General features: G+C 45.9%; 1 protein-coding gene across 2 annotated transcripts in view; it reads left to right on the top strand.

Annotated features, from left to right (window-relative positions):
- The first annotated feature begins 5,350 nt into the window (after positions 1 to 5,350).
- Positions 5,351 to 21,531, top strand: part of SEPT11 (septin 11) — a 30,729-nt gene continuing 14,548 nt past the window's right edge. Inside the window, exons 1-6 of one of the 2 annotated variants that reach the window (XM_026847586.1) lie at positions 5,351 to 5,471; positions 9,198 to 9,393; positions 11,884 to 12,070; positions 14,280 to 14,441; positions 16,238 to 16,334; positions 18,109 to 18,277. In XM_026847586.1, coding sequence (XP_026703387.1) covers positions 9,227 to 9,393; positions 11,884 to 12,070; positions 14,280 to 14,441; positions 16,238 to 16,334; positions 18,109 to 18,277 — 782 coding nt within the window. In that variant the 5' untranslated portion in view covers positions 5,351 to 5,471; positions 9,198 to 9,226. The remainder of the gene's footprint in view (positions 5,472 to 9,197; positions 9,394 to 11,883; positions 12,071 to 14,279; positions 14,442 to 16,237; positions 16,335 to 18,108; positions 18,278 to 21,531) is intronic. The other variant, XM_026847585.1, reaches the window with a different exon arrangement.

Here is a 21,531-nt window from a genome sequence, read left to right as displayed (position 1 = left end):
AACTGACCCCAGCTGCCAGGAGTAGTGGGCCAGGAGGGGCTGAAGAGGAATATTTTGCCAGCAGCCTTAAAGCAGAAGGGGCTCAGCCAGGAGCTTGCTGGGTTGAGGGAACAGCCATCATCATAGTTAAGTCTTGAGTGAGGAGAGCAGATAGGGGCAATAAAAGCAGATGTCCTTTTGGACCCTCTCTCCTCAGACTTTTGTGAGTGACACTTTCTTTTTCTATCCAGGAGAAAAGCAACTTTGCTTTTCCTCAGGTCAGCTACCACACACCTACTGAAGTGTAAGGACGTGGCTCTGCTTTGTGCTGTCTATGGGGAAGTGATGCACTTCTAATCGTGGGACCCACCTTTACATCCACCTCCCCATCTGCACACAGGCGCACTGTTGCTGACTCCAATGAGGAAAATAAGTTTCCCCTTATTCCTGACAGCTCTGCCAAGCCACTGTGGCTTAGGAGGAATGAGCTGATTCTCTCCTTGCACGTGCCTCATCAGCCAAATTGTTTTATAAAGCTTCACTGAATTACATCCAGGCAAACCCACAGCTTGCCACAGAGCATCCGTTACAGCATTGCTTGACCTTTAAAACCTTTGCCACCAGGAGCTATGTATGAAGAAAACCAGATGTGAAGTAGACTTGACAGGGCTCTGAGATTGCAAAGCCTTTCTTGTCTTTTGCAAGGCATTTTTCTTCCCCTTAAGAGCACTAGAACATGAGATCCTGGTAATTAATCTCTTTATAGTGATGGTATGTAGTAGATGCTGTGCCTCTGGAGACCTGTCTCTGCTTTACTTACCCCTTCCCTTCCCCTGCTAGAGTTAAAACCAGCAGCTGCGATAACAGCATCTGAAAGATTGTTGTTGACCCAAGAAATATCAACTGTGGGATGCTTTGTAGGTCACTCTGCAAAGAAAAGTAAAGTGATCAGCATCTTTCCCAATAAACAAGCATTTGTTTGTGTTACTCTGTAGTTTTTGTAGGGGTTAGCATACAGCTATGGAGGTTCAGAATCGCTTTCTGATTATGTGGATGGTATGTGAAGAGGGAAGGAAGGTTTGGTCTATAACGTGGGGTTCAGTAAAGGAGACATGACTATTTTAAAGAAGAGTTTAAAAATAAAGACTTCTCTTGGGATGTCTTTAAGCACTCTGAAATCTGGGAACATTCAGACACCCAAGTCTAGCACCGTATCTGGTGCAAATTGGCTGATCTTTATAGAAGTCTGCGGAGCTGCAGTTTTACCCATGCCAATCTTGTCTGTTGCTCCTGAAGGAGGGGTGCTTGGCAAACAGTTGTTCTTTTAGCGTGCTTCTAAAAGGTCAGTGCTTGCAGATAGAGCAACTTGCCTGTGTGTTAATAAGCCATCTCTTAGGACTGTTACTATGAGTGACAGCTGAGGAGCTGTTTTAGTCCAGGACTGTATTTAGGTGCACTGTTGGGGAAAGAGAGGAGTTGTGCTGAACTCAAAGGCATCCTGAGCTCTGCTCATCATCTGAAGGAAAATGAGGAATACCCTTGGGAAGAAGTCGGTGAGTCAGGGTGATTGATATCTTTCCACGGAGGTGAAGTGCCTGGACAGCACTGCTGCCTTCCTCTGGAAGAAGAGCCTTGTGGCAGGAGGGATAAATCGGTGCTTGTAGCATTTCTCCCCTGGCTTGTTGGGTGCACACAGGGGCTCTGGCTTGTTTCTGTGGGGCAGGAGCCTTCACCTATGTCTGCCTTTGATCACTCTTGAGCTGGAGGCACCCAGTTCGCAGTGGGATGACTCACTTGAGATCAAAACCCAGCCCACTGACTCTTCTCAGGAGCTTGTCACAGCGATTCACAGCCAGTGCAGCATGGCCATCTGACTTAGCATCCCGTTGTTTTTAAAACACTTCTGTTTTGCCAGACTCTGTGTGTGAATCACTTGCCTGTTCTGCTAATTATACACTGAGCATTAATCATGCTTGTTGCTCTCCAACAGAGGTTTCCTTTCCATGTGGACAAAACCTGAGCTCATGAGCTGCTCTTGAATTTGCAGTGATTTCAGTCCCTGCCCCCTCCCCAGGCAGCCTCAGGGCTGAAGATTGTAGCACTGTCGAGCTAATAAAGCCAGAACTGTCCAGTCCAATGCAATCGGGCTAATTGGTAAAATTGCCCATTGTGGTTTTGCTGATTGGCATCCTTGGCATACCTGTGCCTTAGCTAAAAGGGGCCCCAGAGCTTCATGAGGAATCCTGCAACTTCCAGCCTGCTGTCCAAAGCTCTGCTATGGGGAGAGCAGAGAAATGGGGCAGGCTGCTTCTCCTTGTGTTAGCATCCCTGTAGTTACTGAGTGGGAGTAAGCTATCCCCTTGGAGAGGGTGAAAACAAGAGCAGAGGCCTGGCTGCAGTGGCAAGAGGTTATGCGTGTGCACACCTCCCTTTAAGCCTTCTCAGAGAAGCAGCCTGCATCTCCCCCCAAAAAAGTGCCGGCTCTCCAAGTCCATTTGTGTGTGCTGGAACCAACCGTTATGTTGCATGATGCATTAATTTGTGCGTGGAGGGAGATATTTTGAAATTCTAGTCCCTTTGGCCTCTCCTGCCTTGTCCAAAATGCGTATCTGTGATCTTCTGGAGAAATGCACATATTTTCTCTTTCTGCCCTACTCAATGGGATGTTCTGCAGTCTGGGGAATACTGAGGGAGGTGGAGGCAAGGGTTTGCATTTCATCTCTGCCCATGCCTTGGGCCTCTGAGCTTTTTATGATTGTCTTGGTGTTTTGGGCAGATATTAGACTACATTTCTGCCTCCTGTTATGCAGCACAGCTTGTGAAAAATACTTGGCATTGAAAAGTGTAGAGATCGTTTTTGATTTTTTTTTCTACTGTTGATGTTTGTCACTTACTGGGGGAAAAAAAAGGGGGGGGAGGCATCTAAACCAAAGAAGGTATGCAGCAAAAAATAACTGACACAGATGCAAGAGATGAGTCCAACTTCTGTTCCTGCTGAGTAACTGATGATGAGGCAGTACTTGCTTTCCCAAAATATATCAGGGAAAGAGATACTGGTGCAGTGCTGAGAGGTGTTCAACACCCACCACTTTCTGTGAAGCCTGTGAGTCATGGGCACCTATCGCTTTTTGGGATCTGCTCTGAGCTGCCTTCACTTAATCATAAACTCAAGCCCACTGGCCTTTTAAATATACTAATGTTACAAATATTTAGTTTAACCCATTCTCATCATGTGTAAATCTCACAGTCTCCTTCCATTGCCTGGGGCTTTTCCAGGAAAATCGCAGTTGCAGGGAAATGAAGTGATGGTCTCTTTTGTGGTGTTGTTTGTTGTTTTGGTTTTGTTTTTTTTACCTAGCCTGAGTGAAGGAGAGGCATCTCTTAATCACCTTAATCTTCTGTGATACAGTGCTGGTGAAGAGCTGTCCCGTGAATGGAGGGATGAACAGTCTGTTGTACCGGCCCTAAGCCTTTAGACACGCCCAGTTCAGATGTTAAGGGGAGGTTTAGGCATCTAGTACAGGTGTCGAGCTCTGTGTCCCAGCATGGCAAAAAGGAGCCCTTTGCCCTTTTGTGCCCTATAGTGATGGCACAGACTTAGACGTTTTTACTCTGAGATGTTGTTCTTCTCAAATAATTTTTTTTGAGCGGCATTTTCATCAGTACTTGACCGAGATGTAGCTCATTGCTTCCTGCAATGGATGGCTGGCCTGTATGTTTTGAGGAGGGAAGTGGAGATGCTCAGCAATTGTGCTGCAGAGAGTGAGGAGTTGTCCTCCAGTTTTGATTCTTATTTTAATAACCAGAGAGTGTCTTTTTCCGTGTCTGGTCCAAAGCCCACTGATTTTGTGGAAAAGAAGCTGGTGCTTCTGGCATCTTTAAACCAGGCTGAGACTGCCCACAACTTTAATTTAGCTCATCAGTATGGCCTCGGTGGAATGACTGTGCTGGAAATGTTTGGGTTTGGAGAAAGGTTAGTATCTTAAGGCAACAAATTTTTGGAGAAAAACATTGTGTGAAGTAACAGCAGAGCTGCTCTAGGTCGACTGAGTTGGTGGGGTTTTTTTTTTCTTGTTATGTGTGCTCAGGATGTTGGCATAACTGATTTGCCAATCTGAGGAAGAGATAACTGGGCTGGCTGCTTTTTCAAGCCTGTCTGTGAATTAGTGTACAGCTCTTGTGGAAGAGTCCTAAATATAATCTTGGAGTTGTTTCAAACCTCTCTTTTTTTTGAGGTCTGTGCTACCCCATTACCCTCCACAAAACAGCTTTGAGGTGTTTGATGGTATCAGCTTAGGCCCCCTGGGCAGCCTAGAGGAGGAGTGCAGGTCACAAGGGGTGCCTGGGTCTGTCTGGGTGCCTGGTCTGTCTTTTTTTTTTTTTTTCCTGCTGAAGAGGCAGCATGATGGGCTTTATAGGTCACACAGGAAATGCTGGGAATGGTGTCCTGCTTTTCACCTCGTGTCGGATAAGGCTATTTGTAAACCAGGGCATCCGCAGAGCAGCATGCACTCTTTTTTTTTTTCCTCTTCTGATCCAGGCCTGTAAAAGCTGGAAAGAGATTTAGCTGATTTTAGAGACAGTGTCGCCATCTAAGCTATGTCCTGCTGTAGTCATGCTGAAGGGTTACAGCAAAAGTGCAGGAGTGATGGTGTTTCCCTTGTTCTGCTGGGAGGATAGAGCAAGTTCAAGAGAGCAGCTTCTTCCCATTAACAAACTGAGCCAAGAAGAGCATGAGCTTGGCTCTCTGCTGGCCTACACAGATTTCTATTAGGCATAAATTTTGGAGTTGCAACCAGGATGACATTGCAACCTGTGTCGCTCTTTCATGTACTGTTTGTGAGAGCTGGCCTTATTGTGTGGTTTGGGGAAGTGCTTTGGGGAGGTTTGAAAGGGAAGGTGGGCTGCGTTCCGCTGTAGAGCTGTGCAGCGGACATGGAGGAGGCAGTCAGCTGCTTAACCGATTAAACAGGAATGGGTTTGCTTGCAGCTGTGACCATGTTTGACTGTGCCCCTTCTAGGTATCTGCCTAAATAATCTTGGGGTAACATTAGGGATATGTGATGCTGAGGCCTCAGAAACGATGTTTGGGTGTTTGATTGGTACAGAATCATGGTTTATTAGTTGCGGGCATGGAGAAATGGTCTGGTGGTGTTTGTATGCCTTAGTGTTGGGGATATTTTAGCTCCTGAGCCCCACAGCAGAGAGCTGGATAGAAGTAAAAGGAGAACACGTCTGGGAGGCAAACCTAAGACAGAAGGATCCCGTGTCCCTAAACTCATGCATCTTTACACAGTTCTAACAGGGCTAGGCACAACCTTCTTCCTTGACAGGAGTGTTGCAACTCTGTTAAATGCCTTTCTTCTTGGTCTTACAGAGCGATGACCTTAGGAACCTGTCCCTCTCCGGCCATGTGGGCTTCGACAGCCTCCCCGATCAGTTGGTCAACAAGTCAACATCACAGGGCTTCTGCTTCAACATCCTCTGTGTGGGTAAGTCATCCTGCGCTGCTGGGCAGTAAGTTCACACCAAGGAGTGCATACGTTTCTACAAATTGGCACCTTCTCCCTCCTGCGAAGGGTAAGATCTGAGCTAGTGGGGACCATCGTGGCAGGGAAGTGACAGTTTCTTCCCAGAGCTGCCTCAGGGTGAGATCTAGTATCCCTCTTTTCCTTTGCTTTACCCTGTCCCCTGAGTCAAAGCATGGAAATTTCTAGCTGTTTGAAATATACCCTTTGATCGTCCTATGATTCTGTTTTCCTCAAGGGCTGTCCACAAGGAAACTGAGCTAAATGTATTTTTAAAAGAACGTTAACTTAAATCTGCCTTTCTCTGGTTTGGGCGCGGAGGCTGTTTCTCAGTAAATTGCATTCCTTCCCTTCCAGGCTTTGCCAGTCTGTCTCGTTATATTCTTAGTTTCTCCAGTTGGAAGCGATGCCATTTTTAGTCTTCAAATGATATAGTTGAGAACAAAGCCTGTCACCTGTTCTCTGCTGTATTTAATCTGGGTGCTGCAAGCTGGTTGTATAGCCTGACTCACTGTGTTACTTTTCCCAAATTGTTCAGAGGGTGAAATATGGGGAGGTGACTTCCTCTCTTGGCTGTAGGAGATATCTGCTGTCTTGGTACTCTATGGATACTATACAATTGGAAATCTGTTGCTCAGCCCTGGGAAGCAGTGTGCCCGAACAACTTTGACCTATTGGTACACCTCTTCAAGATGCCCCCAGAATGTGGTTCTGTAAATTGACAAAAATTGTGGGTTTTGCTCTTAGTTTGCCAGAGCAGTCTACAAATGTCATCCATCCATTCGTTGTTCATTTAAGCCTGCAAGAAGGGAGTATTGTCCCTTCTAATTAGTTACATTAATTAGCTGGAAAAAACCCACAACCTTCTGACTGTGATTTTTTTTTTTTTTTTTTCCTACAGTAAGTTGAGAATTTCTGTCTGCAGTGCAGGGTGAGCCGTTTGAAAAGGAATCTGGCAAACAAACTAGACTCGTCTCTGTAGCCTTGCATATTGAAGAATGAGACAAGAGAATAGCTGTACTTCTGCACACTCGAGCTACCAACCCTCACGTGATTCTGCTAGCAGCATGAAACTGTTTAAAATTTAGCAGGGAACAGCTTGATTAGCAGGCGGCTCTTTGACCAAAATGGCATAAATTAATTGCCTTTTTATCTTGCAATAAGTGTTCCTCTCTTTAGTGTGACTTAATATGTCTCCATTAACGTAGCAATTTGGTCTAACTCGTTTTCTCTTGTAAAATGTGCTGATCAACCATTTTTTTTGCCCCAAATTAAAATTTCACACAAATTGCTGCAGTTGTCCAAGGAATAGAAATCTCCCCCTTTGAAAAGATCCAAACAAACAACAAAGCAACTTTTGAAATTGTGTTTTGAGAAAGGACATAATTGTAATTTCTAATTGTGGTGTGCATGGGAGAACGCTGCAAAGCCCATCTAGCACAGCACGCAGCACCACTGCATTCACATCAGGAGCTTGCTAAAATACGTAGCTTCAGAGATTAACAGTCTGTGCCATCAGTTTAGGACTGATCTTTTCATGTGGGTTGTGCTCTATGTGGGCATAGATTTTGAGCTATAACGTCGATATATACTTTCTGTCTTCCCCCTCTTTCATTTGTTAATTTTTTTTAAAAGCTTGCTTTGTGTCCTGCTGCTTTACAGTGTAGGAATGCTGTGACAAGCATATCTCTGCCCGATTATTTTACTGGGCTGTAAGTAATCACTTACCTTCCTGAGCCTAGCATGAAAATGGTCAAAGCCAGCAAAATGAACTGTCGAGTATCACAGAGCAACAGGCAGTTGCTGATTAGTCATATTTGTTTCTGTGGACTACATGGTTTTCTGAGGTTTTCTAAGAGGGGGGGGTTGCATATTTTGAGAGAGAGATTTTCATGCTAGGAGAGCTGTATACAACCCAGAAAGGTGCTTGAGAGCAATCCCAGCTGCAAGCTCTCCTCTCCCACCTGATATTTTGCATTGCATTTCTATTTTTCACCACTTCTTAATATTCTGGGGGCTTAGGATGGGACTTCCTCACAAGCCCACCTTGCAAATGCCAGAGCTGCACATTGCTGTCCAGGAGGTCTGTCCCAAATCCCAGCATTGCTTTGGCTGGAGCAACTTCAGGATGTTACCTCAGCCCCTGCTACTCACAGCATAGGTAGCAGTAGCAATTTGAGGATGTAATTGCTAACCAAACACTTTTGACTTAAAAATGGGATTTAGGCTAATGCTTTCATCCATGTTACTAATTGCACTGGGGATTAGTGAACCTGTAATAGTTTTAAAGTTGGTATTTAAACAGTATGTTATTTTAGATTTTTTTTTTTTACACTTTTAATGTATTTCTCTGACTCAAATTTTCATTGCCCAAGTTGCACTATGTTTTCTTTGTGATCCTCTTGAAAAAAGGAATGGAAACTGAGCTGAAAAAAAAAGGCATAAAACCACATACAGAATCAGATATCTTCTTGGGAATCAAACTCAGAGTTCAGAGAATTTGCAACTTGCTTCTGTAAAGAACATTATAGCAGAACTAGGACTGAGCCTACACTCTTAAAAAGATAATTAAATATTTCTTGAGTAAGAACAGCTTCTTGCTGTCCTGAATCCCGATGTCACTTGCAAAGTGAGGAGGTTGGGGCTCTTTATGCCATCAAGCAGGAGGGAGCCTACATCATCAGTTAGGTCATACCAATGTGAAAACCATGGGCAACAGCTGAAGACTGCTGGAAGCAAATGCTTTTATGGGAAATGAATTACTGTCTCTCTTGCACTGCCAGTATAGCAAGTCCAGTAACAGGGTTCAGTTACCAGCATTTGCTGGTTCATCATGGCAGGAGTCTCTTCCCTTTTCTGAGGAGGTGGGCTCCCTCAGCAAATGTCTAAATAACTATTCTTAAACTGTTGTGGTGGAGGTTTTTAAAATCTTTTAAATTTGTTTTTTGTCCCCTTCTTTTCCATTTAGTACCTTCTCTTCAGGGACTCTCATAAGCCTCAAACTGTCCTCTCCAATTCCTCCATTTCTCATGGGAAATGTTAACAGTAATATTACCGGAAAATACGGTGTGCCTCTGTGTGTGTGTGAAATAAGCCTTTCCTTCCCTGAAATAATGAAAAATCCCTGAAATCAGTGGTGCTAGTATCTCTGGTCATGCCCCTTTTGGCCTGTGATTGTGGTACACCTCCCTTGAAAACCCAGCCCACAAATTTCTCTTGCCCTTCCCAGCACAGCAGCCTAGATCTTCACCTGTGGGTAATGACTTTTAGCTCTGAAGGCATTTGATTTATCACGGTGTCTGTCAGGGTAGCAGATTTTACATAGCAGGGGCTCGTTTCAGATTGCATCCCCAGCGTGTGGTGCTTTGATCAGGTATATCTGCGAGGTGTCCCGCAGAGACCCAGGCAGTATGACCTGTGGAGGAAATTAGTCAGAGCCCAGCAGCAGAAAGCAGAGCTGCTGTCACCTCCCAATGTCCACAGAGTCCCTGGTTCAGTCCTGGGGGATCTGTAAAGATGGGGACTGTCTCAAGACATCTGTTTCTGCAGGGATTGTTTTGCCTAGCTGTGTGCACGTAGTCTGATTCCATTGCTACCCAAGTGGAATAACTCCTTAGCCTGGCAAATGTGTCTGAGGATGAGGTGAGGAAAAGTAATGGGACCATACTAACGTTGCCTTTCTCTGCTTAGGCGAAACTGGCATTGGCAAGTCAACGCTGATGGACACTCTGTTCAATACCAAGTTTGAAAGTGAACCTGCGACGCACAACGAGCCTGGTGTGAGATTGAAAGCCAGGAGTTACGAGCTCCAGGAGAGTAACGTCCGTCTGAAGCTGACTATTGTCGACACAGTTGGATTTGGCGATCAAATTAACAAAGATGACAGGTAAATTTATTTCTGTCAGGAGCAGGAATCCTTATGCTGATGTGCTCTTAGATCAGAATGGCCAGACCCTGTGTGGGGAGTAGGTTCCTCACTGTTCCTGGGGGTGTTTCTTGATCCAAGTGTGGCAGCTAGTATCACTCACCGCAAGAGATGGGTAGAAGTGATGGGAAGCTGAAGTGAAGAACAAAGAGATCAACTAGGCTACAGAATGGAAACTGTGTTTCTGCCCTCCTGTCTCTGTGCAGCTTAGTTGAAGTCTCTGCTTGAGTTGAAACATGTAAATATTTGAAATCACAAATTTAAACTGCAATTGCATGCATCTTTTAGGGAGCTGGACCTCAGATCATAGTTACTGTTCATACCATCCTGCAATGTTCAAGTCAGAGTTGGTTTTACTTTAATGTTGTACCTAGGTGCTGATTTTCATGTTGTGTGCACAAAGTAAATATTCTGGGCAGCCTACCCAATCCCTTGTGTCCGTCCATATGGGCTTGTGCAATAGTGTTAATACTAGTCCTTCTGTGGTCATGGCTAATGTGCTAATTCATACATTTCCTATACATTAGAGCCTTATGTTCCCTTGTTGCAGTAATCCCAGCTCCCTCTGGAGGGTTGTTTGTGATCCTCTTCTCTGCACCTTGCCGAGTGAGGGGCATGCTGACCAAAAGCTATTAGAACACTAGGTAGATAAACAGTGAATGTAAGCTTAACATCAAAGTTGCCCTCGGGATCCCTGTTAGCATGGAGATTGAGCAGGTTCTGATTCCTGTTTCGTAAGGAAAACTCTGTAGATTTAAAAAAAAAGATTTAACAATGCTTTATTTCTGTAATGCTTCTTTGCTGTTTGACCTGACATCAAAATATAACTGTTGCCCCTGCTTTGTGGCTCCTGCTCCTAACTAACGCTACAGAGCCAAAACGGCAAGGGGCACGTGCTGGCTGGAGGGTGAGCTCTGCACGTCAGACGCTGCCATATGCTCTCGGGCGAGAACAGAAGCTGCTCAGAGGAGGAGCAGGTGCTCAGAGTGGGGATGCTCTGCAGCTTGTTACTGTCGGGTCACTTTGCATTTGCTTCATTCAGCAGACAAGAAGAGCCGACAGTCTTGGTGGTGAAGCCCCTCCAACTTCTCTCCTGGGCAGCTGGAGAGAGGGGCAGTCACGGGGCAGCAGAGCTTAGGGACAGCTTTTGTCCTCCTGCTGTGTGCCGACACATATGGCTGCAGTGGGTGGGATTTTCTCTGTGCTCCTGTTTTGAGTCCTCCCAGTCCTTTTTTTGCTCTGCTTTTTTACAGTGCTTTCTCTAATACAATCTCCCCGTGTAAGGCCTCAGTGCTTTCTTTGCAACATGCCTCTGCCTGAGATTTTTGGGATCTCGTGGTCAGAGACAGAACTTCCAAAAGCAAAGAAACGAGAGCAGCAGATGTGTTACAAACCCACCGTGATATTCATGACACCCTCTGTGCCTGCAAATTAACAAGCTGTGTGTGGTAGCACCCTACGGGGTCTCTGGTGTTGTCTGCCCTCATGCAGCACTGGCTGTCTTTTGCTATAGCTCTCACTTGGTAAATCAAGTAAGAGTCTGCTCTGCTTCACCAAGGGTTTTGAGCAACTGCTCAAACAGCTGCTCTGGCATCCGAAGCAGAGGGGCCAGACCAGAGCTTTGCTGGCTGCCTGTCAGAAGGGTGTTTCCGGAAGACCTGAAAACTCCTGATGGTTTATTTCCTCCTCGCAACTGCTTTTGAGGGAGGGCATTGAACACTGCTGTGAATCCAGTGCTTGAGGCAGTGGCAGTGTTCTCTTGGTGCCTTGGTCTCAGTGCCCCCCTTCGGGAGCTTCCTTGGGCTGGAGATCCTGAGGCTGCCCTTGGTGGAGGGAGAAACAAACTGAGAAGTTTCCTTTCCAGAAGCACAATCGGTTAGATCAGGGCATGCTACACTGCACCAGCTTTTTCTTCTCCAGCAGAGTGGTCCCCTCAGAGTACATGAACAGTGCAGTTGTCTCCTGACCTTTGCTCACAGACTCCAATTACCAAAAAGTTCCTTTTATCCCCTTGTGAATCTCCCTTCCCTCTTCTAAGATCACACAAAAAAAATCTTTTGGATAAGCTAGGGTAGGTGGTGGTTCCAAGTTTATGTTTTCTGGTATCGGATGATTCTCAGACATTGACGGAGCAGCAGCTCAGACTTTAACTGGAGTGACCGCAAAATATATTCTTTACAGGGCAGCAGCCTTGTGTGGTTTCCATGCACCTGAAGTCCAGGCTCTCTGCCACTTGGTCTTGCTAATACGTCCATAATGCTCTCCCTGCGTACCAAGTGGAAACACATGCTTGCTAAGGAGGGACTTTAGGTTGGGCATGGAGGGTCCTAACAGCTGTGCTTGTCCCATAATGTAGAGTACCCGTGAAGCTTCCCGAGTGTTGATCAGTGACCTTTGTTGTCCCAACAGTGAATGCCCTGGTTTTCTCTGTGCTGTGTTTTCTCTCTTCAGCTACAAGCCTATAGTAGAATATATCGATGCACAGTTTGAAGCCTACTTGCAAGAAGAGCTGAAGATCAAACGATCCCTGTTCAATTACCATGACACCAGGATTCACGCCTGCCTGTATTTCATTGCACCAACTGGACACTCATTGAAGTCCCTAGACTTGGTCACCATGAAGAAGCTCGACAGTAAGGTACTTGCTGCTCACATTATGACCCTTGCATGGCCCTACTAGTGATTTTATGATTTTGCCACAGGCTTAAATAAACCTGTTCAGAAAAACACTGTTTTTATCAGCGGGGAATTGGAGAGGTGCTCTGTGAAAACTTCACCTTGGGCTAGCTGCTGGAATGTGTCACTAATCACTGATACGCTGCAGAGCTTTATTAAGAATTTGGGCTCCTACCCTCTCCAGTCCCATCTTGGGCTGGGAAATTTGGCTGCTTGCTCCCCAGCTGTGCTATGAAGTTAGCAATCTGAGAGCAGGAAACTGTATTTATGAGGATGTGTAAGAAGACTACCGTTCTTTTTGCTTTCCTGTAGCTTAACTCAGCCAAGTTCAGTGACAGGTTTGTTGACAACTGAAGGATTGGTTGGCTGTTGAAAAAGAGAGAAAAGTGTGTTTTCCTCTTTAAATGCATAAATGGAAATGAGAGGTTAAAGTTAAACTGGTTCTAGTACTCAGACATGATTGCCATCTCTATTTCACTTTGTCCAACAGATTAATTAGGTTCTTGTACAAAACCTGATTTGGTAAGTGTGTATGAGATGAGAGGTACATCTAAAATATTTTAGATCATCTTACTAATCAATGAAAAACAAATCAAAATGCTGCATCTGCATGCTCTGACTGCATCTCACTAGACACAAACAGTGATTTGGTCTTCTATGGCAAATGTAGTGTTATTCTAACCATGATCTGATAAACAAGAAGAATCTGAATAAATATGTTACTCAGCATGTGCTTTTTCAGTCATCCTTCTGACTAGCAAGAATGGGAACTGAGTTTGGCTTAAACCATGGTGTTTTACTAGAAACTCGCAAGAAGGTTTAATCTTTCTTCTTTTGGGGAAAATAACCAAACTACAAATGTAAAACCTGAGTATTTAAACTGAGCTTACCCTGTGCTTCTTTACATCATGATTAAGGAATTTATATCAGTCTACCTTAGCCTTTGACTCATTGGACCCTGGTTCTGCAGAAGATAAATGATGACAATGGTCCTTTATTTCCTGGAGTGACCTATCGATTGGGGTTTATGCAGTGATGGAGAAGGATCCCTGCTCTGTTCAACTTAAAATAGGGTTATGGAGGTTTAGGTAAAGTGAGTTTATTGACATTCATGTTCTGTCTTTTGGCAAAGTGGAATTTAATAACTCCAGACCATCCTCTGAGTATCATTAAGTGATGTAATGTAAGAGGATTTTCAAGTCCTGTAGTTAAAATCCCTTCATATAGGTCAATATCAACATCTTCCTCCCTACAATTTCTTCTGCTGTTGCAAGGAAAAGCAAGTCCTGCAAGATCAAATGCAGAAATGGTCTCTTTGTGGGGAGTAGAAAGGGAAAGAAAGCAGGATTCCTCCTCCTAATGCATTCTTGCCCTCTCCCAGCAAAGTGGGTGCTTGTGCAGTGCTTGCTGTGCACTCAGCTACACTGAGAGTCATCCTGCTGCCAGTGTTGCAAACAGCCTGTCTAGGGAAGAGAGTCAGTAACTCATCTTTCACTTCTGTGTTAACACCATCGTGTGGTTCCTTTGGATGACTGTCTTGGAGCTGTGCAGGGATAAATCAACCCTAGTCCTGCAGTGCAGTAATGTATGGGAGCATGTGAGGGCATGCAGGTGGAGGAAGCGTGCCTGTGTTGCTGCCAGCCCCCACCCTGTGTGCAGCTTGGCTGGGTATGACCATCTGCTCCCACCTCCAGTGGGGTAACCACAGCACCGCTGCCCACCCAGGTGTGCCTGATAACAACACCCAAGCAAACACCCACTAGAGGCTATTGTCTGAGTGTGCTTCTTGCAGTAACTTCTTGGCATGGAGAAGTGCCTAGAGCCTAGCTGGTAATTTCCCCCCAAACCTTTTTTTTTTTTTTTTTTCTTGGAACAGCTTATAATAATTTATGACAGCATTTCCTGTCCAGCCAATTCGGATGACGAGGGCAACATGACAGACAGGAAATAGCATTTGACTTCTTTTTAAGGCCATCATTGCTGCTGCCTGAAAATCCTGTGCAAGGCAGCAGTGCTGTCAGTAGCAGCCCTGGGGAAGGTCTTCCGCTGCGGGGGTGGTGGCTGGTGGCATTTATAGGGCCGTTGCCGCAGGATGTGTGCTGCTCTCCGTGCTCTCCCAGTGATGCAACATGTGTAGTCCTGTATGTGGAGGTGCTGTCTCTGTCTTGCAGGTGAACATCATCCCCATCATCGCCAAGGCTGACACCATTGCAAAAAATGAGTTGCACAAGTTCAAGAGTAAAATCATGAGTGAGCTGGTCAGCAACGGCGTCCAGATCTACCAGTTCCCAACGGATGAAGAGACAGTGGCCGAGATAAATGCCACAATGAGTGTATGTTTTTTTTTGGCGGGGTTTTGCTTGCCTTGGTTTGCGTGGGCCCGTTGTTGATGGTGGGGCACATTGTACCATGTTTCTTCTGGCTTTAAAACTGCAGTTTAAGCACAGACATTAGGCTGACCAGAAGGCTTTTGGAGCTTGAGATACCTGTCACATGTGGGCTGCTTGGCCTGATATACTTCATTGTCTGACAAATTATTCTTCTCTGAGCATTTTTTATATCCTTCCTTATTGCAGTATTCCCATCTTGGGAAAGGAAGAGGATGGGAGGCAGGGCCCCAGTGGGGTCAGGGCAAAGGGCTGGGGTTTCGGTTTCCTGTCCTAAACGACCACTTGTTGCTTAGCGGGGGGTGATTCACTTCTGCCTTTGTTTCAGTTTCCGATGAGAGACGGGGGTGTCATCAGTGATGTTCCAGCTCTTCGTAGGGCCAGTGGCCATCAGTGGGGAGGGCTCTGGCTTTCACCTCCTTTCCCTTTCCTCTAACAATAGGAGTGGGATTTGAGTGCAGACAGGGTGGGGGTAGACCAAATGTTTTAGTGGGGTTTACAGAGGGAAACAACTGTTTCCCATGGGACTAACTTGGAGCCCAAAGGGAGGAAACTGAGCTCAGGGTTTCTGGCAGTGACATGCATCACAGCAGTGCTGACAGGGCCTTTGAGTGGCTTTAGCAGGGCACATAACACCCAAGAGGATGTCCCAACCCCAAAGCAAGGGCACTCAAAAGCAAGTGCAAGGACAAGGTTGAGTTATCCATGTTTTTGCAGAGAACAGAGACATCAGAGTTAAGCAATTTCCTTACAACATGAAGGTTTTAATGAGTTTCTCTGCATAACTGCTTGTAGAAGGGCAATTGTCCCATCCAGCCAGATATCAAACCCTCTCCAGACCTCTGTATTTCCTCTTTTCCCTGTCTGGTTGTGTTCTCAGCAAAGAGAAGCTGGCATAGAGAAGGACATGGCTCTGCCAGGGTGCAGCATGTGCAGGGTGTGTTTTGGCTTCCTGTGGTGCAGCCCAGCTGCTGAGAAACTCCTTGGCCAGTTAATCACATCTCCTCTGCCACTTGGCTTCTTCCCCTCCTGCCCAGTTTGTGACCACAGCGTGGCCAACATGGCACCCACTCCCAGAGCTTGCACCCAGCCCTTTCGGATGCTGTTAAAGCAGGGAGAGCACCGCCGGGGTGGGCTGGTGGCAGAGGAAAGCTCTCTCCTGGCAGCAGGCATGCTTCTGGAAGTAGATCCCCAATTGTCGCCGCCACCACACCCATGGAGAGACTGGGACGTAGCATAGCTTGGTGACTCAGATGTCTTGGCCCAGGGCTGGGTCGATTCCCCTCTTCCCCTTGCTCACAGCTTTGCCCTTTTTGAGAGGAAGCACTAGCAGTTATTTCTAGCAGCAGAAACCCCCTGAATTTTTAGCCTACTGTCCTTGGGAGGACGTATTTTCTTTTCTTTTTTTATTATTTGACCGTTATTTTTGCTCAGTGTTCAAACTCAATTCCAGATTATAAAATTACTTCTGTGCTTAAGATAGTCATGCTTTGTAATTACATGAAAAATATGCACATCTCTTGTATTTTTAGGGCTTAAGAATTTTGGACTTTAAGTCCAAGCAGGTTTTCCATCCAGCTTGTTCTGCTGGTCTTTCTAAAACACCAGATAAATTGCAAAGACGTTGAAGCAACTTAAATCTAGCACAGCTGCCACAGTAAACAGCTTGCTTTAGAAACAATCCTTGGCATGGCAACAAAGGAAATCCCTTCCCTAACCTCATTGTCCCTTTCCTTTTGTAGGTCCACCTTCCTTTTGCTGTAGTTGGCAGCACTGAAGAAGTGAAGATTGGCAATAAGATGGCAAAAGCCAGACAGTACCCGTGGGGTGTTGTGCAGGGTATGTTATTAAAAGCACAAATAAGACCTTGTCATCCTCTCTCCTTCTGAAGAAAGATGCATTGATCTCTGAACGGTCCTTACCAAAGATCACAGCTCTAAGACTTCTCTATAAAATCAGGGCTCTGCGATCTAGAGCTAGACACAGAGGGAGTTTGGTGTCAGGGTGTTGATGGCAACCTAGCCATTGCTTTGGGAAAGAGCAGGGTGGCATTACTAGATGTTAAATAACTAGCTTGAAAAATAAAAACTTGCCATTTTCTGTTCCTTATGCTTTACCAGCAAAAAAGTGTGAGCAACAAGGAAGGCTTGGGTAGCAGAGTAATTAATTTTGGACCTTGCACACAAGCCTGTAGGCAAACTTGTAGCTGGGGGATTTTCCAGGGAGGTCAGGAGGTGCTCTGAGCTCTCAGCCTGAAGTGGGAGCGGAATTAATTTAACCCTGACTCCTTGGCATGTCCACAGTTTAGGATACCAGGACAAGACATACAGCCTAAGTATGCAACCCCCCATAAAGTCAACCAAAATCTCCTTTCTGTCGGAGAGCAGAGTTTGGCTAGGGCTGTGTTTGCAACCCAGGCTGGACTGAGGCTGCCAAAGATAGAGCTGGTCCTTGATTTCCCAACCAGTGCTGAGAAGTACAGGGTTGAGATGGTGGTGGTCTGCTTGTGGCTTCAGCTGTGTATCCAGCTGGAGAATGGCCCAGCAAGCTGCAGGGGAACATTCGCAGCTCAGTTCTGCAAAGCCAACTGAGTTTTTCTCAATAGTACAAGCTGATCCTGAAGCAGCTTCAGACTTGCTGTCTTTAGCAGCATACACCAGAGGATAATACTGGGAAAAACTCACAATTAGGAAAGAAGTTGGTATGTTTGGGAAGTCTTGGACTTAACACATACCCTGCTGGCTACTTGCTGTTCCCAGGAAACTAGGACCAGATAGTCAAAGAGATTTAGTTGAGTACCAGAGAGACTTTGAAGATCTGGCCCTGAACTGCCCCTTTGCAGAGACAGCTGCTGTGGTCTGAAGGGGAGCAGCTGGAGTGCTTCGCCGTGTCCATGGAGGCATGCTGCAAAGCTGTTGGTTAGCAGCAGAGATACCTAACAGAATCTCTACCCGTAGTCTTTAAGCACACCCAGACCGTTTGCCTGCACTGAATGGTGCAGCCCTCTGGCCTCAGACCCTTTGCAGGCTGAACATCCTCCTCAGCCAGGGTCTGACCATGGCACACCAGACCCTGCTCTGAATAGAAGTTGTTATGGGAAGCTATCTTATACTCTGTGCCACCTCCCTTCAGTGCCAGGAACAGGGGTTTAGGGCTCTTTTGTAAGGTTAGCTGGCATGGAAAGGGTACAGCCTCTCTGGTGGGGTCTTCTCATAAGCTTTCCTTTCACCACTGCTACAAACAGACTTTGATGCCCACCATTGGTCACTTGGATTTACAGTGGATTTGAGTGGGAAGTGAAATCCTCTGTGCAAATGGATCATCCCCTTGTTGGTGCAGAAGTGTACAGGAAGACAGGAGTTCTGTGACAGATGGGCAACACAGAGATCTTGCATATCCTCTGTAGGGTTTTGAACTGGTGCCTGTGTGCTGGCATGGGATAGTTTCACCCCCAGATCAGCAAGGCATTTTGGTACAGGCTGACTTGGAGTTCTGCATGTGTGCCTGAAGAGCTCTCGGGCTTGCTAAACTAGGGCCCAAGTCCAGGGAAAGAGGAGGAGCCTGTATCCTGGGTTTAATGTTCTCTCTATGGATGGTCTGTCTTTTTTTGCAGTTGAAAATGAAAATCACTGTGACTTTGTGAAGCTGCGGGAGATGCTGATCCGAGTGAACATGGAGGACTTGAGAGAGCAGACGCACACCCGACACTATGAGTTGTACAGGCGATGCAAACTTGAAGAGATGGGGTTCAAGGACACAGATCCAGACAGCAAGCCTTTCAGGTAGGAAGGCGTAACTCAGGTCTTGTACAATCAGAGAGATTGGAGTTGGGGTTGCCGATGTTTGCAGGAACATGGGAGGGAATAGCCATGGTCACTTAGAGCAGCAGAGATCTAAAGTGTGGCTGGGGAAGAAAATCTTGTGCAATGCAGTCTTGCCCTCAGGGCCTAGAATTTGTACAGGATCAGCCCAGGAAAAGCTTGGGTGGTTGGTTGAGAAAGCCGATTCTTGCCTTAAGATTTTGAAAATGCTTTTAACCCTGCAGCAGGGCTATACAGGCTTCCTGGAGCCAGGGTGCTTGAAGGTGATGTGTTTTGAGGGCAGAATATGACCCATTTCAGATCAACTTGGAAAGCTTCACAGGAAGAAGCACATGTCCATGGATCTATCTGTACCCTGTTGCTTAAGTTGTATCAGTTTTCTTTGCGCCCTTGTTTGAGCATCCCTTGCTCTGCCATATTAAATATGAGCTGCTGGCCCTCACTCACAAGCGTGTGCTTTTCAGTCTATCTCCCACCTGTTATCTGTCAGCCCATACTAAAAAGCGTCAAAAGGATTGATTTCCAAATGCTCCTCCTGTCAGCCGGTGTGGAGGGCAGTTCATCACTGGACTCTTCAAACTGATTTTGCTGTCCATGTTTGAAACTGTCCATTGCTGCACATGGGTGAGAGGCTGCTGTAATGCAGAGCCTTCCATGAGGATCACTACTGTTTCCTAGTTTCTTTGTGTCGTCAGCATCATGGAAGAGGACAAGTTTCTGTAAGATGCAGTGAGAGAGTTGGTTGTAGTATTTAATTAAGGCTTGTAGGCATGTCTTAGTGGGAACAGTTAACATCAGTTAACTGTTCACACTGTTGACGTCGTTTTTTTTTAAGGTCGCAGATTTTAATTTTGCTGTTGGAAAGCTGACTTTTATAATATTATTTTTTCTTCCACCCTTGCTCTTGCTTTCCTAAAACCTGTGAATTATCCAATCTAAAGTGAAGCTTATATTCCTCTTCCTTCTGGCAGTACTGTGAGCCTTGTGGAGACTTGAATGAATCTGTTGAAGAGTGAGTTTGTTATTCACTTCAGAAATTCCTCTCAATGCTTTGCCCTTGAAATAGGTATGGGCTTGAGATGGTCAGGTGATACATTAGTGCCCCCTTTCCTCCACTGCAGACTTAACTGTGTTTTGCAACCAGCTTGCTCGACTGCAGGTCAGGGCCACATAAAATTGCTGGGCTTGAAAAGTGCAGCTGTGTCCATGCTGAGGTGACGGTAACTCATGTGTCGAGGTATCACTGGTTACCAAAGGGAAGATCGTGAGATAAATGTTCTTGTTGACCCTCCTAGAGCTTTTCACAGCTGGTCCAAAGTGTGCTGTGAATAGGGTGCTGTGGTCTGATGCTTGAGGTTTGGCTTTTTACTTCATACAGTGTTTATGCTGTCCGACAGTTTTATTGGTCTGAAGCCCAAGTCATTAGCCAGGGACAACAGCTGTGTGGGAATTTGGGAGGGAGTGTTTGTTTTCTCCTTTCATTTCCTGTTTCCCATTCCTCCTCAGCTTTTCCCCAGTAAATTCACCCGCTGCCTTAGCAGCATCCCACGCTCCTCTCTGCCCCAGGGGAAGGTGGTCAGGATGAAATGTGCGCCAGTGTGGGTTTGCCCCCATAACACACGTGCATATTGGGAATTGGTGTGCCAATCCCTGAGACAACAGCCACACAGCTGACTTGTACGGATCACTGCAGACATGGTTCATCTCTGATCCTCAACAGGGGAAAGCCAGGTGGGCTCCAGAGCAGAAGGCAGAGTTGGGGGCCTTGTGTTCATGTTTCTGGAACACAGCACTCCATGGTGAGCCAAGCAAGGTCTGTGCTATGACATGGAGTTTGCATCAGTTCAGGGTTTTATTTGTGATTTGCTGAGTTTATGCAGCTGCATTTCTTTTGAGGCATAGAAATTCTGGAAGCAGTCGAGCCCAGATCTGTTACAAAGCCCAAGTGTGAAGCTTTATTGGATTTCCTTTCTGGAGAGCAATGACTTAAGATGGGCTCAGCCCTTCCCTTTGAGGAATCCGAGGAATTTCCATTGCTTCCTGTACACGAGGCCTCTTTTGACCAAGCTATAAGTAGAAAGGAAATGAAAATGTACAGAATTTCTCCATCTGGTACGTGCTAGTTCAGAACAGTTCTCTCTGGGTGCCTCCTCCCTCCAATAAACAAACAAAACCCGTGATCCCAAGCTGTTTGGCCAAGGCTGATGTATGTCTGAAATGAGGGAAACAGTAGGTTTGGTTCTTTCTGTTCTTCCTTCTGAGACCAGGGATCAAAAGCATGCCTTTCCCTGAGTCTGGGCCCTGGGAGCCACAGGGACCACTGCTCTTTAGCCAGGAGCAGGGAGCCTTTTGTAAATCTCGAGGTGAGCAGGGCTAAAAAATCCAGCAAACCTTTGGTGCTGTGTGGATGCTTGTGCGAGGTGTGAAAAAGGGTGGCTGTCAGTAGTTGTGAGACCCACCTTGGTGCCAGAGCCCCCACTGCTTGTTCAAGCTGCAGGAGGTGAGGAGGGAGTGCCAGTGCCCATGTAGGCATCTGCTCCATGAAATGGAGTCCTGTGTTGCACGGGGAACCTTCTGCTGTCCTGCATCTGTGGCCTGGTTTCTCTGCTGCTCAGGTTAATTTACTCAAAATACTACTTTTAAAATAATATTATTTGCAAGGGCATTAATCAGTGTGGGCGTGTGTGTTGGGGAATCCAGTTACTCTTGTAATCTGGGTTCGTATGTTTGTATACTTAAAAAGCAAATTTCCTTGTTGTCTTTGTCTGTGAGAAGCTGCAGGCATCCCAGTCAGTTTGGACTGTTATTCCTTAGGGCTCTAAGTGTTTTTTTTCATATGCAGACTGGAGTTGCTGGTCCAGTTTCTCTGAGAACTTTGCTTCTCTGGAAGTCAGAGTCACTTCAGTAGAGAATTAAGCTTTCTGGCTTTAGGTTAGTGATAAATTTTTAAGCTTGAAGCTGGGATTAGCATTGAACCTGGGACAATTTAACAGCAAGCCCTGCCAACCTCACTCCTGCCAACCTTTTCCTGCTTGCCCCTCACCCAACATTGTGTTTTTGGAAATGAACTTTGCGAGAAATTGTTTGCACACTGCTAATCATATCCTGCATTGCAGAGTTTTCTGGTTTAGTCTGTAAAGCTCTGCTGCTCCCTAGTATAGTGTGTCACTAATTGCAGATGTAATTTTTGTTCACTGAGCAGTGAACACTGATCT

This window comes from Athene cunicularia (assembly GCF_003259725.1).
Source record: "Athene cunicularia isolate RWA chromosome 4 unlocalized genomic scaffold, athCun1 chr4_part2, whole genome shotgun sequence".
NCBI lineage: Eukaryota > Metazoa > Chordata > Aves > Strigiformes > Strigidae > Athene > Athene cunicularia.
Note: the sequence above shows the minus strand (reverse complement) of the source record. Positions and strands in the feature narration are given on the sequence as shown.